Raw genomic sequence first — 17656 nt, 5'->3', positions numbered from 1 at the left:
TATAGACCTTGTCCAGCGCACGTTGGTATAATGCACTGACAAAATTTATAGAAAACCTGTGTTATGACTCCTGAAGTAACAGAAGGCCCCTACTTTGTGATGAATGTCTGTGTTTGTTCTCTACCTGCCGGTTTCCAGGCTAAAGCAATCCACGGATCGGTAGGAACTTGTTCGTCAAAACGTACGCGAGAATCAGCGGGGCGTTCCCCTTCCGCTCGACATTGGAGTGATAGACATCACTTCCTGCAAGCCACTACCTAATGCTTTTGTAGAGATCTGGCATGCCAATGCTACAGGTGCGCCAAAATTGCTTTTCATCCGTCCTCCCCACCTACTGACCCTTGTGACCAGGCTTCTATTCTAGCTTTACTGCGGAGTCAACGGGTGGCAGCGGAAATACTGGGACGCCTCCAAGCAATAGCACAGTACTGGTTCTGGTGGCGGAAACTCTGCTAGTACAGCCATGAGCGATGAGCTTAGCTTCGTAAGGGCGGCTGGCCTGCTAACAAGAATGGCATGAGATGTATACCGTATATCCTGGCTTCTACACGGGTTGAACTATCCATATTCACGTAAGTGGCACTGGGTGATACACCGGATTCTGAATTCACTGCTGACATTTTGCATTCCAGACTGCAGTCCAGACAAATTGGACCAAGGCGGCAAACGAGTATGTTTCCCACAATCGTGCCGGGGACCTGTCTTGATCCCTAAATTTTAGAACGATCGAGTCAACGGAAGGAAACCTTCACATCGGCCAGGTCTTCTTCGATGAATCCCTCAACGACAAAGTCCTTGCCCCTATTCCCTATGTAATACCACTCAGTCTCACACCGCCTATAACGCGGACGACTCTATCCTTGCAGAGGAGAACACGGGCGGATACAATACGTTCGCAAGATACTCTTTCTCCACCGCTAACCACTGGATGCCCTGAGGGTAGGTAGCGATGTTATAGAAAGGTCATACATAATTGACTCATCATGGACCTCTGCTAGTAGCCTCGATTTACATACGCGAGTTTCATTTCGTTGGCTTCAATATATAAATCCTGTGTTGAAGCAGCCGGGTCTATAGATAGCTAGTTGGGCCATTTGTTTTGGTCGCCCTGATAACATCTTAATCATAATCCGTTGCGACTGCATGCGCAGCGCGATGCGGATGTATTTGTTAGAGATAGCAGCCCAACGCCACGGTACAAACGTTATTGGGATTTGGGGCGCTAACCCTTTACGCTTTGGCCCTCTTCAAAGTTTCATCTCAGTGGCGTATACCACGTCGTCATGTGCATAAGGACAGGACTCACCCAGGCAGCCGATACACGGTACTACTGATATAGGTATCGCGCTGCTCAGACCGTAGGCGCAGATTTACAGTATTTAGAAGATCCTGCCAATGTTATTCCGGTGTTCTGTTCGCTCATATCCTATTGAACAATGCGGGGATGCGGCAGTGCTTCACAACAATTACATATGCGGTGGCTGTTGGAGGAACCTGCTGTTGAAGCACAAGCGTGTGACCGATCACCTGGCCGGTCCTCACGGTCACATGTTTCCTGTTTCTTTTCTTTCTTTCTTTTTTTTTTTGGTGGAACCCCTGTAGCTTCGCGGTACATCACTGTATTTAGGGGTATGTTTCCTGTTTCTATCATTTCGGATTTTATTATTATTTTCTCTGATAACTTTCATGTGTATCTACAGCTACGGACCTTAGGTAATCTTCAGTTCTCTAACGCTGTTAAGCTTGAGACTGAGCTACGGACCTTAACATTTTCTCAGTGGCATGGCAACTTTTGAGCATTGCATCATTGATCCGGTGTGGGCATAGACTTCCCAGCCGTCTGACAAGCTACAGCTAACCATTGATCATCCGTTCAGTCATGCATGTACTACATACCTTGGGACGACGTCCTGACAACCCCCCCCCAAGGTTGATTGCCTCCACTTTCGCCGGCAGGTGACCTCCGGACTCTTGATAAAAGAGTTGGTATAAATAATGGTAAAGACATATGTACTTCGAGGTCGTTCTTCCAACACGCTCTCATATCAAAGATTGGTTGTCGTGTTGCTTGATTTCACAGACGACTGTTGCTGCAATTTGAGGTCCACGACATTAGATTGGACTTGTATTCTGGATACAGGAACATCGAAACTGGGGAAACAATGAGGGAGTTGTGCCAATTGACATCACACTAAGTGGTTTCGGTACCCCCCAAGCAGGGTCTTGTTTAGCCCTAGGACTTCCCCAACACTTTCCCAAACCGGGGAGCAATGTTATGATCTAACTCAAGCTGTTTTCTTTCTGTTGGCCTCTCATCGCTAACCTATCGGCTGCGCGGCCGCGGGTCGCATCTATCTCACATCCACGATGCTTGACGACGACCAATATTCGAGTCAATTATCCGAGCAATTGAGTCATGATGTGAGATACTGGCAAGGCCTCTTGCACGTCAATACGGCAGGCATGAGGGGAAAATAAAGTGCGAGAAACTGCTTCTGAGGGAGCCTCACTCTTCCCCGCTCTATTAAATAGTAATGTTTTTCTCTACAAAGGCACTTGCACTTCCTTCGCTCGTTTCTCTCGCCGTAGCTGGCCCTACGGGACATAACGCCATCTTTAGGAGGGCTTCAGGGACTCACTCGGCTAGGCAGCCTGCATGCACTGTCAACAGTGTATCTAGCGCCTCTGACTTGTCCGACTGCACCTCCGTCGTGATTGAAGCTTTCACTGTACCATCTGGGAGTAAGTGGACTCACGTAGCCTATGGATATAATCTGATGGTCCCCGCAAGAAACTATAACTATTAGGGTAGACACTCTCAACCTTCCTGGTCTATCCTCACTCGGTGCTGAATCAGCTTTCGCTGCCTAGGCAGCGCCGGGCGCAGTCGTCTCACAGACCGGTGCTATCACATTCGCTAAGACGACAGGTTAGTCGCGGTATTTACAATCCGAATTACCTTAGACGGCTTACATCCATTAGCATCGGGACCTCTCTTGACTATCGCCACCACAAACGTCACTTATGATGGCAATGGACACAACATCAATGTGAGTGGTATCATTCGTAGCATGAAACTACTAGCCAATGTTCCGCCTCGGTGCAGGGAAATGGCTGGCTATATTGGGATGGCAAAGGTGATCAAGTCTTTATCCTTCCGTATTCCCACCTCTAATTTTATGTTCAGGAGCAATTGGTGAGGGGAAGCCGCACCCTCTTGTCAAGTGAGCCAACTTCGCTGCCGTTATAGGTTCGTTAATGGTTTGTGGGATTTAGGCTACAGGAATATGGAACCTTTCAATCGTTCACTGTCCTCGATTCGCCTGCGCATGCTATCTCTGTTGGCACGACAGGTCCCAGCACAATTCAACACGTTACCGTGGATAACTGTGAGCCACCATACAGTTAGAGGAGCATCGGAGGAATCCCTAATTTCCGTGTGTAGCTGCGGGTAACAAGAATAAATTGGGTGTTAACACGGATGGTTTTGACATTAGGTCAGTGACTGCTTGGGGATCCTCCCGGCGGAAGTCTGATGAATGAGGCCTCTGCTTCCCTCAGTGCAAGTGATGTTACCCTCTGTAACAATACCGTCATCAACCAAGTGTGTATTCGCTTACGACGCATTTGATTTAATCCATCGCTTACTCACCTCTCACAGGATGATTGTGTTGCCATCAATAAGTCAGTTTCTCCCCTTCTCAAGCAGTTTCCATTCAATAAATACTGGGTTTTCTCCCGTCTCATAGCGGCAGTAATATTCTCGTACAATACATGACCTGCGTCGACGGCCACGGCTTGTCGATTGGCTCAGTTAGTTCCGGTGATGTAGGGGTGGTTTTTTATGCACGGAATCAGGCACGAATAATCTATTTTGTTGTTCCTTCCCCTCATACCGTAGTCCGTCTCAAACGTCATATTCCGCCAAAATACGGTCATGAACAGCGCGAATGGACTCCGGATCAAGGTCAAAGCCGACGCTGAGAATAGTTTCGTTTCGAATGTGGTGTATGATGGGTGAGCAAATAGGTGCCTTCCATCCCCTCGCCTCGCTGCAACTGATCTGCCTGGGTTTCAAGCAATATCGCTTCGAATATTTCCAAATACGGCTTCATCCTCACCCAGAGTTATCCAGAAGGTGCGTTTCCGATGCAACAGTGAACGGTCGACCATTATTCCTGATTGTAAGGTGTGCTTCCTGTTAAGTGAATAGTTTTCGGTAAGGCAGGCACAAAAGCCCCCATTACGTGTGTGGTCTTTATTTCCTAGTCAAGTATATGTTGAAATCATGCTTCCTGCAGAGGAATTTCCTTTACGGGATCGACAAATTCCGTATCCGTCGCCTCAAAAGCCTACAGTGTTGGAGTAAACTGTGGCAATTGTCAAGGTGTACTGGACTTCACCGGGTTGCAGGCCACAGGAGGCCGAGGCAGGAAGCTCGTGGCACAGGGTGTCCAGGTGCGTGTATACATTATGATGAATCAGAGAGGCTAATGTATGATTTGATGATCGCAGATCCAAGGTCTTGGCCCAAACTGAGGCCTGAAAGATAGGTTTGCATTGGGTACCGTGGAAGGCACTCCAACTACTTCAGCACCGCTGCTGTTCTGTCTTTCATTTATGTATATCCAAGAGCACTGAACGGATTTGGGATCTATTTATTTGTTTTACTTTGTGATTGAAATGCAGCATCACTAAGGATGAAACAATAGAATGACATCGGACTAAATATGTCCAACATATCATCATGCCATTGGTGGCTGGGTGAGACAATATCCTTGGTATCATCCTGGTCATTCTTTGTAAGGAGTGGTAACCCCACCCCTTATTTCCCTTTCCTTATTTCCCTTCCCATTGTATCAATAAGTATAAACAATGTATATACAATAGTGTGGGAATGTTGGAAATTTCCTTAGCCCTTTCCTTCCAGCACTGTTGTGTATGTAACTCCATGTCAGCCTGGCACACACCCCGGACCCGGACCCGCATGCATGCTCCACCCCGCATGCTCTGTGCACCGCATGCTCCGGGCCCCGGTTCCCACCCCTCATGTGACTTCCGGATATCTCCGGAAGTTTTTGCCATATTGTGGCCACTGTGGGAAAGTGAGAAGTTAACCTTCTTCTCACTTTCTTACCCACAGTAGTACTGTGCCCTGGGATGGGCTGTTACAGGTTAGGCTGTGGGCCATAGAGAGAGGGGTCATGGGGACCTGGGGGTCATCCCCTGACACTCCATTCAAATTCATATCATTGACAGCCAAGGACTGAGGCTCACCCAGGGTTGGCACCTACACTAGGCAGGTGTCAGGGCACACCCACCTGACCCCATGCCGCACCCTGCACTGTACTGCCCTACTCCACTCCCCCCCGCTATCACTCCCCATCCCTTCTTTCCCCTTTTCCCCTTCTCTCTCTATTTCTATTCTATGGTCGATTTCCCTTTTCTCCATGTATCACTACATACCTAACCCCACTCCCCTGATCGGTGCACATGCCATGTGCACTCCCACCCACTGAGCAGCCACCTCCGGGATCTCCCACAGAGACACCCAGGGAGGTGCGGCTGTGCCCGGAGATGACGTGGCTTCCTCCACATGACCCTAACCACTTGTATATAATAGCACCTGGGGTGGGAACAGAAGAAGCAGCCTTCTTCTCAACTTCCCACTTCAGGTAAGTACTGTAGCTTCTCCCCCTTTAATGATAATACAACTTCCCACTTCAGACTAAGTGGTTGGGGATGCTCACCCCATGATGGGATCACCACTATGCACAGCTGACATCTGTCCCACTGAGTCCCTTTGTGAGGTCTTAGGGTGGCTCAGCACACAAGGCCGTAAGTGATACAAGATAGTGTATTTTACAGTGGTGTGTAAGCAGTTACCCGGAGGTTCCTGCTTGCCCACGTGACTATATGTATCTAATTTACATGTGACTCGGGGTTCGGGGCTATTGCCCTGACATTCTCCCCCTTGCGTTGCATTTGCAACGCATACAAGGTTGATAGTGAATAAAACAGAGTTTTAATAGTTGATTTACATTGAGTTTGGAATTATCAATGAGTGTTTTGTTGTCGCCACTTTAAAGTGGGCGATTTTGTACATGTCGGTGAAGAAAAGAGAGGGGGTTTAAGGAATGAATGAGTGTGGGCCATTACTTTGAAGTGAACAGCGATACATTGGTATCGCAGGGAGAGAAGAGAAAAAATGGTGGGGTTTGTCGAAAATGAATTTCAACCCAAAGGTTGTATGTCTTTGGTGTTCCTCACTTGTTCTGTGAGGGTTCATGTGTAAGTGGTGTTTACACACGAGCGGTGGTGGATGTGGGTCTTTTGACGGAGTGGAGATTTCCGCAATTGTTACTTGCGGTTCCTCGCATACAGTATTGTGTGCGGGGCCTCGAGTTGGGGGAAGGTGTTTTCACAGGTGCCTCGATGGCGTATTACCGTGTCACTTTCCCTTCTCTCAAGGGTGGATTCATTGCCCCGGAGGAGGGTTTTCCTCCGGGTTGTTCATCTGGACATCCGATTGCTGTGTCGGATGCGATGACGTAGCCTGGGCTACATTGTCGGGCTGTGGGCTCGACGAAGTGGGTGCTCCCTGGGTGGGAGCAGGTTGTTGTGTTCCTGAGCTGCTTGGCTCAGGTGTAGAGTACGGTAGGTCTACCATTCTTCCCGTGGGGAAGGATGGTCGTTGGGCTGGTTGTCCAGCACGGAGACTTGCGTCTCTTTCCCGGTATTTGGAAGCTTTCGCTTCCCGTTCTGCAGTTCTTGCGGCACGTTCCTCAGGAGTCCTGAGTGGTTTGAACTGGGACTTTAAGTAGGCAGCTTTGCCTAGACTTTCCCAGGAGATTTTTCCCTTATTCTCTGGGGAATTATATTCCTCCATGAGTCTTGCGATACTTGGGAGTCCCAAGAAGTATTTCTCGGTTTCCTTCGCTTTTTCGCGAAGGGTTCTGTGTACCTTGCCGCTTTTGAAGGCGGCTTTGGCCTGTTCGTACCAGTGTACGAATTCTTTCCCACTCACGCTTGTCCACCAAGCGTATGTGGCATCATGCGCCGCTTCTGACCCCGCTATTCTCCTCATGGGGAAGTTGGGGTCGATTGTTATGTCGACTGGAGCTTCGACTTTGCCGAACTCGTTGAGTTTGGCGGTCTCGTATAGCATGTGGACACTTCCCTGCAGGGTAGCTTGCCCATAGGGTGCTGAGGTACTCAGCGGCCCACCGCCTCTGGCAGTGGTCCCCGTTTTAGGGTCTGCCGTCGGTTGCCTACCGCTCTCCCTCTTCCCCTCGACATGGGTTTGCCTTTCTGAGGGCGGGCCCTTATGCAACCCGGACAGGGTCGCCTGCCCACGGGGTGGCGGGATAGTCAGTGCCCCGGCACCGTATCCCCTCCCCCTGACCTGAGAGGCCCCCATCATGATGGGTTTGGCAGCGAGGTCTGCCAGTGCGTGTGCCTCTCTGAGCTCGCGTTTCAGTAATTCGATCTCCCTTTTTTGGAGATCGACTTCTCTCTCTGTGTCTTTCAGAGAGTCAAAGATGCCCTCAGCATCTCTTCATGCTCTGTTGTATTCGCGCCTCCAGTGGGCGCAATGGTCGCAGGCGTCTTCTGATGCCCTCGAGTTATCAGACCATGCCCGTTTGGACGGTCTGGACAAGGAGCCGCTGTCGCTCCCTTGTCTCCCTCCTATGAGGGACTTCATCTCTTTCAGCTCCTCACGGAGCTGACCTGTCTGAGCAGCTACCGCTGACGCGATAGCTGATTCCCAGCCTGCATTTGGCTGGGGTGTTGTTGGACCTGGGCCGAATTGGCTAATCCAGGGGTTGATCTGGCCAGGGAAGTTCCCTGGGGAGTATGCCTGGGGCTGCAGCAGCAAATGCTGCCCCTGGAATGGTGCTTGTTGCGCCATCGGTGCAGTTTGCACCGCATATGGTTGGAAGCCTCTTTGGGGAGGCTGGGGGTATGCGGTGCCTGTTAGCAACGCGGATGGTTGTTGGTTCGCAGCACTCATTTGTGCTGCGTGCGTCGTGTAATCCATGGCGCTTATCTGCACCTGGTGTTGTTGTTGTTCCGGGGAGTCTTGCTCCCCAGGTTGTCGTATTTCGATATCTGGTGGTTTGTTTGGATCGAACCGAGGGTTACCTCCCCCAGAGAATGACATTTCGTCGTTATGTTACTCGTGGTGGTGGGAGGGGTTTTCGTTCTTGTGTGCGTGGGATTCGCCGCAGATGTGTGTTCTTTTGCACATGAGCCTGTGGTTCACGTGGTCTAGGCGGGTTACTCGCCTAGCCCATGTGATTTCTCGTACATGGTGTGGCTGTCCGGGCGAGTTACTTGCCCAGAACTTTCTCACGCTCTTGGCTGTGGGCCATCGTCCCTCGGCTTTACTTCCTCCGCCTCCATTTTTGGGGGCGTAGTGATGCTGAGAGTCCCCTGTCTTCTTTGATGGGGAGTTTTTCTGGTTCCCTTACATTTTGTAAGGTGAGGTACTCGTCCAGGTGGACGAGGTCGTTGCAATTTCCTAGGGGTTCCCATGTGGTGTCCCCTAGTTCCCATTTAACCTTAAACCAGAGTTCGTTGTGAACCCATGCGTGGTTTAGGATTTCGCGAACTACTGCTTCGCGATCGGGGTCTTCCCCAAAATCGTAGAATATGTTTACTTCCCTATTTGGGAAGATTTCCTGGTCATTCGGCTCGTGAGGTACGAGCCGGGATACATGGAATCTTGGGTGGATTCCGCGTTGTTCAAGTTGTGGTGGCAACTTGAGGACGTAGTTTGACGTTTCTGGAAATGTTTCCAGAATTTCGTAAGGCCCTATGTATAAGGGCTTTAGTTTTCCTGCCCTGCCTTTGGGTAGGTTCAGCTTATCCATGGATAAGTATGCAAGCTCGCCTTTTCTCAAAGGCAGGTCTGGGCGTCTTTTCTTATTCACCTGGATTGTTTGAGCAGCGCGATTATGTATTATTGCGTCGTGTGCTGCCATGAGGTTTTCCTTCGCTTTTTGAGCGAAGTCATTTACTCCTGGGTAGTCCGAGAGTGGTGCTGTTAGGCACATCTTTGGCATATGGCCGTAGATTAATTTGAACGGGGCAAATCCTGTGGATGTGTTTGAGCTCGCATTGATCGCGAATTCCGCCATCGACAGTTTCGCTGCCCAGTCGTGTTGGTCTGGTCTAACCATCGCGCATAGTATTTGTACTACTTTTTGTATCATTCTTTCCGCTTGGCCGTCGCCTTGCGGGTGGAATGCAGTTGTGAATTTCAACTGTACACCGAGTATTCGGTGTAGTTCGCGCCAAAATTTTGATGTGAATTTTGAGTCTCGATCTGATATGATCGAGTGTGGTAGACCGTGGAGTCTTACAACTTCACGAAGAAATACGAATGCTAGTTCTAGTGTGTTTGTTGTTGTCTTTATTGGAATTAGGTGGACGTTGGACGTCAACCTCCAGATGATTACCCAGAGGTAATCATATCCCAAGCTTGTTGGGAATGGACCTGTGAAGTCCATGGCTATTGACGACCATGGTGTCTCCGGGGTCGGGAGTGGGTGAAGCATTCTGGGATTTCTCCTGGTGCTTTTCTTTGTCGTTTGACAAGTTCCACAAGACCTGCAGAACTTGTGGGTATCCTTTCTCATCGACTTCCACCAGAAGTGTCGACGGAGGGTTTCCACTGTTTTCTTGGATCCTAGGTGTCCAAGTGTTTCGTGGATGTTCTTGAGGATTATTCCCCAAATGGACTTCCTTTCGTAGTTTCCTTTCGGGACTACTATTTGGGTCGTTCCTCCTTCTCCAAGTCAGGTTATCAGCCCGTCTTTTATGGAGAAGTTTTTGAAATTCCCCGGGTTCTCTAGGATTTCCCGGTGGATCTGGCTTTTCAAGTATCCAGATTTTATTGCCTCAATGAGGTCTTTTTCTTCGAATTGTTTTCGAAGGTTCTCTTCTGGAGTTATGATTTCTTCCAGATTTTGGGCACTCCCCCCTAGAGTTTCCTCTAGGTTATCGCTCCCCCCTAGAGCTTCCTCTAGGGTGTTTTTCGCGCGTATCGCTGCGAGTCTCTTTCTCTCTGAGTTTTTACTCAGGGTACTGCTTAGTAGCAGTTCTTCGTATTCCTCGATTCTGTCGGGGATAATGTCTTCTGCATTTTTGTCCAGGTGGATGTCCACCGACACATAATCGTCGAAATGCAGATCCTCGTCCGTTGACGAGTCGTAGTATCGTGAGAGTGCATCTGCCACTTTGTTTTTGTGGCCTTCCACGTATTTTATTTCGCAATTGAAGCTTGCGAAAAAGGCTTGCCATCTCAGGTGTCTCCCTGAGTTGTGGTTTTTCGCTTTGAAATATTCCAAAGCTTTGTGGTCCGTGATTACTGTGAATTCACAGCCTCCCATGAGGTCGTCTTGCCATCTCATGAGTGCTTCAAGGACACCCAGTGCCTTGAGCTCGTAGGCGAAGTACCTACGTTGTGTGTTGGTGAACTTTTTGGACATGAATGCGGCCGGGCGGCAAGTCTGCCACCTTTCGCCTTGTCCAATTAATGCACCCATGCCTGCTGGGCATGCGTCTGTTATGACCCAGACGTGGAGTTTGGTCCTCTCTTCTTCTGAGAGGCTTTCCGGTGGGTTCCACTGGACGGGCTTCAGGATCGGAGCCCTGCATGCTAGACGTTTGATTTCGTTGAAGCATTTCTGGTGGAGTGGTGTCCACCTGAATGTCTGCTTGTTTGAGCAGATTGTTTGCAGTGGTCCTGTGTAACCGCTGACGTTTGGCATGAATATCGATAGATATTCTACCATTCCCAGGAATCTTAGGACTCCTGTGTGGTCTACTGGCTCTTGCCAGTTGCGGATTTTTTCCATTTTATCCGCTTGAGCGTGGATGCCCTGTTCGTCCACTCAGCTTCCTAGAACGTCTAGGATTGGGGCAAATGGCTGGAATTTTTTCTGGCTTATGTAGAATTTCGCCCCTTTTAGGTGAGTAAATAACCACAATAGTGCTTTATTGTGGTTTCCCACCGAGCTTGTGCTGGTGAATATATCGTCGAACCAGACGTGTAGGCGTCTGCCTACTTCTCCTCGTAGTTCCCAGGTCAGTGCACGCTGGAAGGTGCAGGGAGCGTTGCAGTCTCCTTGCTGCATCGTGTTCGAGTTGTACATCCCGTGGGGCGTGGAGAATGTCGTCCTATGGACGTCTTCTGGATCCACGCGTATTTGTTCGTACACGTCCGACATATCGATCTTGGATCAGTATGTTGCTCTGGCAACTGATTCTTGGATCAGTCGCATGTCTGGCATTGGTGTGACGTCGAGGATCGTGTTTGAGTTACGGTTCCTCGCGTCTATTACTGTGCGCAAAGATCCATCTGCTTTGCAGATGCACAGTAGCGGGCATGCTCACTCGCTGTTCACAGGATACCACCATCCTGCTTTTACATAGCGATCTATTTTGGTCGCTAGTGCTTCCTGCAGTGCTGTGGGACATCTCGGGGTGTTTTCCCGAAATTTCTTGTTCGGATCCTTCAACAGGATTCGATGGTTCACCTCCCTCAAGGGAGGCATTTCTAATGGCGCTGGCGCCATTACGGTTTCAAATTTCTCTCTCCACCACTCCCTGAGTATTTCGAACTCGGGGTTGTTCATGGAGAGACCTTCCAGATGTGGTACATCTGGAAGTTCTAGTCCTTCCAGACTAGGATTGGGCCAACCTTCAGGGTACTTTCTTTCGATTACCCTGAGGTGTGTTTCAATCCTGCCTCCCTGTCAGGGGGGCTTCTTTTTTGGTTGTTCTCGAGCTCTTGCTCGAGTTTTCCATCCGTGTGATCTTGTCACATGATCTTCGCTTACTCCAAGGGTATCTATGTTGCCCTTGTTCACCATTCCCACTTTGTGGGACTGGAAGTCTAAGCTTACCTGGTTTTTGTTTAACCAGGGGGCGCCGAAGATGGCGTCGTATCTGTCGATGTTAATTACATTGAAGTAGTGTTTTTCTACGTGGCCATTGATCTCAACGTCCACGTTGGTTCCGAACAATCTGTGATCTTGTTCCTTTCGTCCCCATTTGAAGGGCGACTGGGTTCTCCAATTGGAGAATTGGGATGTGGACCGTGTGGACAAAGTCCGGCAATAACGCATCCGTTTCAGCTCCACTATCGAATAGCGCATAGGCTTTTATGCCTGCTATTTTTATGTGAGCCGTTAGCGTTCTCTTCGTTGAAAGTGGTCTGTTTGCGGGGTATTTTCCCACGTCTTTTGAGATGCGGAATTTTGCATCAAACAAGGGGGACTGGGTTTCGATGGACTTTTGGTCCTTCTTCCCTTTGTCCTTGTTTTCCTTGGGTACTTTGGTGTATTTCCCCAAGGCGTCTTTTCTTGGTGCTTCCACCAAGGCTTCGGCGACTTTTTCGTCTGCCGTGTTTTCTAACTGGTGTGCTACAGCCAGTTTGATTTTATAATTTGTGTCATCGTGGTCGATGACTGATATTGGGCCCATTCTTATGGTCCCGACGTTGACTTCCTCACCCTCTGAGTCGGGTGAGTATTGAGGTCCTTCGTATGGGTCCTCTACTTCGAAGCTTGATGCTTCGGAGTTACCAGAGTTGTTCTCTGGTTTCTCATCTGATGAGCCTTTCGACTCTTCATCCATTGAGTTCGCGATCTCCATGGCAGCTATGCACCTTGGTTTTTCATCGCTCGTTATATTGTGTCTTGGGCAATCTTTTGTTTGCCCTATTTTGCCGCATTTGCCGCAAATTGGAACTGACTTTTGGTCAGTTTTCCTCGAGTTTTTCGAGGATGTATCCTCTTTCCATCTGGGTTTCAGCTCTTCCGCCTTCTTTCCTGATGGGAGGGCTCTGCCGCAGCTTGTGGTTGCCGTGGTAGTTGTTCTGGTATAATAACCTGATTTGTAGGCTGAAGACATCTTCAGCCCGTCAATTATCTCGTCTACATGAGATATTGCTTTTAACATCTCCTCGTTTGAGGAGAAGTCTGCTCTGATTCTATCATGAGCAATCATTTCCCTCTTCCATTTGAGGGGAATGTAGTTTAGGAACCTGGTGTTGAAGGACGCCTGGTCTGGCGGCGTCACCATCTGGGACGCTGCTTTTGACAGTTCTAAGTAGAACTGTTTTAGGCCTTTTTCCGCTTCGTATTTGACGTTGCAGTATTTCTTTGTCGCGTTCAAGGCAGCGGAGACTTTGATGAAGGTTCTCATCAATATGTTGAGAACTTCGAGGAACATGCCCTTGTCTCCTCTGAGGAGAGTTTCGTCTCGGAGTCTAATTCCGAGGTCAAACGCGGGCCCCCCTAATCCACGAATCAAGCAGTCCAGGTGGGCTTTGTCAAATTGGGGACCTTTGCATCCTTGCGAGGCAAGGAATCCCAGTAGTTCTGTGAACCACTGCCAGAACGATTCCATGTCGTTCTCCCCTGACCATTTCTTGTCAGGGAATGCCGGCCCATTCTTTAGGGCTTCTGGTTTCACTCCTTCTGGGTAGGGAGTGAGTATTCTCACTTCGGCCATTCTTATGGCCTTTTCGTACCATTTCTCCAGGTACTCTTCTTGCTCCCCTGCCTTCATGGGGTCGCTATCCAATGGAGATCTCTCCTTTGGGGGGGTTTTTGCTGGGGGAAGTCTTCCTCGCAGCGTTTCTTTGGTTTCAGGCGAATTTGCCTGAAGTTGTATTTGTATTCTCTCATTGTTTTGAGAGGGTGTGAATGAGTTACCTCTCTGTTCGAGAGGTCCGTCATAAGTGGACGTTTGGCCGAACCTTTGGTACGTGCCAATTCTCCTCCTAATCTCTGAACGATGCCTTCTTTCGGCATCGTCTTCTCCTATCCTTGGGAGAAGGATCTCCTTAGCGTCTCTGTCGAGTCGCTGATGATATTCCAGTGTGCTTTCACTGGTGGTTCTTTTCGTGAATTTTTCATGAGTTCTATTTATGTCCTGGACCGTGGTCCAGGGGTGTTTATTTGTTTCCTCACTTTTTTGTGAGAAATTTATTTCCTTCAGCAAATCTGTTTGTTCGCTGATTTTTTCAGTCAACGCGTTGATTGCGTTGGCCATTCTTTCTAGAGTTATCTCTAGACGAGCCGTGCTATTATGGTTCGTTTCCTCGATCTTTTTTTGGATCGAGTTTATCGCATTTATTATGTGCGATTCCTGGTTTTCCAGGAGGAAGTTTGGTTGGGCGAGCAGAGACTCTCCCCAGTTGACATTTCCGCTTCTGGGGGTTCCAGAATGGGTTCTTGGAGTGAACACTCCACGCTCGCTTTGTTTAGGTGAGGCCATTGTGGAGGGTGCTTCCCTTTCATAGAGGGGTTTGTTTACTGGTTTTTCCTTACTTTTACGTAAGGCTTCCTCAGCGAACTCCCTCATTTCAGTTCGCCTCCTCTTCATTATCTCGGAGACCTCCTCCGAGGTTGGCGACCTTGCCTTGTCTGGCATGGTGTGTGGGAGTGTAAACAGTGGAAGTTCTTTTGGAGCTTCCGCACTCTGGGAGATCCTGCTCTCAGGGCGTATTTTCGCACCTTCTCAGGCTGAAAGCCTGAGAAGAAGTTGATCTTCACTTTCCGTCCTCCATTCAGACGGAACCTGGAACAAGTCCAGTAGTTTTTCAGATAGCCGACGCGGGGGCTCTTCCCTTTGTTTCCCTTTGTCTGCCTTTGGGGCTTGACTTGGGGACGTGAGGGGGGGCTCCAGGGGATAGTGGGGCCCTGGAGTTTCCTGCAACTCTATCCAATCAGCTTTTTGGGCTGATCGTTCGGCACTTACGCATTTTTTGCGCAAGTCGATCACCTCGTGAGGAGGTGAGGGATCTTCCCCAGCTTGGGTTAGATCGGTATGTTGTGGAGTTCTGGGGGTATTTTGCCCTGCACTTACTCCACATAAGTTTCTAAAACCTTCAGGGACCAGCCCTGAGGTGGTTGCTAATGCCGGATCATGTTGATCCTCATCGTCGTCTGACGACGGCTTTTGGTTTGAATCTCCCATGATGGGAGATTGCAGTTTCTTTATAAACCGCTCGTTTCTTTTTAGTGTCGCTGCAGATGCGACCTTGCCCTTGCGGGCGTGTTTAGGCACCATAGGCGCTTCCGAGTCAGATGTTAAGATTGTAGAGTTGTGGGTTGTGTTGTAAAACACACCTCTTGCACTTAAAAAAGTGTGAGGTCTTAGGGTGGCTCAGCACACAAGGCCGTAAGTGATACAAGATAGTGTATTTTATGGTGGTGTGTAAGCAGTTACCTGGAGGTTCCCGCTTGCCCACGTGACTATATGTATCTAATTTACATGTGACTCGGGGTTCGGGGCTATTGCCCTGACACCCTTGCACCGGGACTTCGCCGCTTTTGGAGCTGTCCCTGACAGCAGGTCACCAGCCTCTATTAAAATAGAGGCTGGTTTTGCTTGATGGCTTATTGAATGTCTGGTCTACTGAACAACTACTGAATTACAGAAAAGGGTCCAACCTGTACCGTTTTGAGCATTTTCGTGTAATAATATCAGAATGATTTGTTTATTTTTATTTGCATCTCAATCTAGACTGCTTGCTTGGACACAGGAGAATCTAGTCTAATAGAGGCTAGTGACCTGCCTAATGGGAGATACAGTTCTAGGTCTCATCCAGCTCTGAGTATGCAAAATGAGAATATGGTTCTAGGAACACTGGAGAGCTTCTTGGAAGGTCAGGTGGAGTGGAAATACTTGGCCTTTACATTGTTAGACACTGGTCCAGGGTCAGCACTGAGGGTCCCCATTGCAGGTCGCTATAGGTCACAATGGCCATGATGCTGTGAACAAGGCCCAAGGGTAGGGCATTTGGCCTCAGTGACTCTAAAGGAGCGCTGTGCCCCCTAGCTGTCTCTTGGCCCTCATTTCAGACTCATTGGGGTTGCCTTGTTGGGGTCAGGACTTAGGAGGTCATGGTCAAATCAATATTAGAGCTAAGGTACAATAAAGTATCATACAGGATATATATAGGGAGAAAGAATGAATGGAAGCGGACCTGGGCCAAAGGCCGAAGGGTCTGGAAGCAAATATGAATAGGGAACAGAGTTGGCCGCATAGCGGCTGGCAATGACCATGGGTCAAAACAAACAATAATAGATAAACAGGAAAGAGCATAGGGCTGTGATAGTGGCAATGGTATTGTAGCGGTGCTGGACTCGGAGTTGGGCTGGAGTCGGGTGTGGGAATGATAGCGGCCCAATGAGGGCCAAGCGAGCGGAGTAGGAGGAGTCATGCTGGGCACAGTGCTGGAGGTGGACTCAGGGTGGGGAGGCTGGTGTGGCTGGAGGGGAGTCAGCCAGGTGCAGGGGAGCCTAGGGGCACATGGGGAAGTGAGCAGGGAGTCCTCAGGGAGGACAGGGCTAAGGTCGGGGCTTGCGCTCACACTTGCACAGTGGGAATGGGCTCGGGTGGCATTGGGATGGGCAGGGAATGGGGCAGAATGCACAGCCATGACATACATAGACTGAAGTTCCTACCTCGAAAGCTGGGGCAGGACTCTGATGGGAGTCTGCCAGGCCCTGATAACGGATCTGAGCATGGTGCATTTCCTTGCGAAGGAAGTGGTGGAGGGAGTCGAGATCCACCAAGTACTCTTGGGCGAACTTTGAAATTAATGAAAATGCATGGAAAGGACAAATCGAGTTTTCCGGATCCAGATCTTCCAACCACGATCCTGGATGACGACCAACATACCCAAGTTTGACAATGGATTGCATAATGAATGCCTTACCTATGCATTAATGAAGGTCCAGGTTCAATTCAGAATCGTGCAAGAGATTTGCGAGGTATGATAATGACCAAACGCGCTTCTACCTCTAGATACTTAGGAACTGAGCGATTTTTTTTCCACCCATTGCTATGAGTGCTTTGGGGCTTACAAGAACCTCAGAAAGATGATTAAATGGATGGAAGATCTTAATTTCGAGGGCTAGTATGTTACTGCACTATGGCCGGTATGGAAGGTGCAAAACCGAATTGAACTGCAAGTTATATTCAGCACTAATACGATTGCTACGGCAGCAAATAGCATCAGCGTAGGATCAGGATGGGATTCCATCGCAGTAACACTCTGGGGATAAGCCTGGACGGACGGACATACTCATCCATCGTCCAATCACGGATCCGGTTGTAGTTGCAATGATGTGTGCGATACTACACCCATTCTCATTCACGAGCTTCAATGGGTGAGTGTTTGCAAAAGGGAGCACATGTAGGATGGGACGCTCCATCGAATTCCGCAAAGAACTATGTATACACTGATGGGCAAGCGGCCTCATGCCCCACACCTGTACTGGAACGTTCGAATTTTTCTTTGCAATACATGATGATTGACCCTTCGCATGATTTCCCCAACCCGTTACCAGGACTTCTAATCATTGGCTTAATACATGCCTACATGCAGTACTCCGTGGGGCTCATGGCTCAACTCCAGTCTCTATTGCCCACCAATACTATCCTTTTCAAGTCTGAGGGGTGGTGTATACTTCCTGCAAGATATTGTTCTGCTTTTTGCTACTGCTAGAAGGGTCTGAGGCATTTGGACTACCCACAGCTCATCCGTATAATCCCGAAGGTGAAATTATTTCCTGCATGCATAGACTCATGGATCAGTTGATTGGAAGTCCTTCAAAAAAAAAAATAC

The 17656-nt window shown here is 49.1% G+C and overlaps 2 protein-coding genes across 2 annotated transcripts; both read left to right on the top strand.

Annotated features, from left to right (window-relative positions):
* Window positions 1-54: 54 nt before the first annotated feature.
* On the top strand, window positions 55-364 carry EI90DRAFT_2937926 (Intradiol ring-cleavage dioxygenase; the record flags this gene model as incomplete). Its single annotated transcript, XM_039055192.1, has 2 exons — window positions 55-105; window positions 164-364. Coding segments are annotated over 2 exons (252 nt in total), but the record flags the coding sequence as incomplete, so codon positions are not given.
* Window positions 365-2534: 2170 nt separating this feature from the next.
* EI90DRAFT_3131353 (polygalacturonase) lies at window positions 2535-4539 on the top strand (the record flags this gene model as incomplete). Its single annotated transcript, XM_039064383.1, has 16 exons — window positions 2535-2742; window positions 2792-2808; window positions 2872-2929; window positions 2983-3050; window positions 3107-3137; window positions 3188-3224; window positions 3277-3389; window positions 3446-3497; window positions 3562-3604; window positions 3662-3684; window positions 3750-3828; window positions 3902-4017; window positions 4080-4138; window positions 4214-4247; window positions 4302-4458; window positions 4516-4539. The coding sequence occupies 16 exons, from the start codon at window positions 2535-2537 to the stop codon at window positions 4537-4539; spliced, it is 1119 nt and encodes a 372-aa protein (XP_038910742.1).
* Window positions 4540-17656: the final 13117 nt, after the last annotated feature.

This window comes from Cantharellus anzutake, assembly GCF_015039405.1.
Source record: "Cantharellus anzutake strain C23 chromosome Unknown EI90scaffold_75, whole genome shotgun sequence".
In the NCBI taxonomy this organism is placed as follows: Eukaryota; Fungi; Basidiomycota; class Agaricomycetes; order Cantharellales; family Hydnaceae; genus Cantharellus; species Cantharellus anzutake.
The sequence above is the reverse complement of the archived record's forward strand: the minus strand, read 5'-3'. Positions and strand labels throughout refer to the sequence as shown.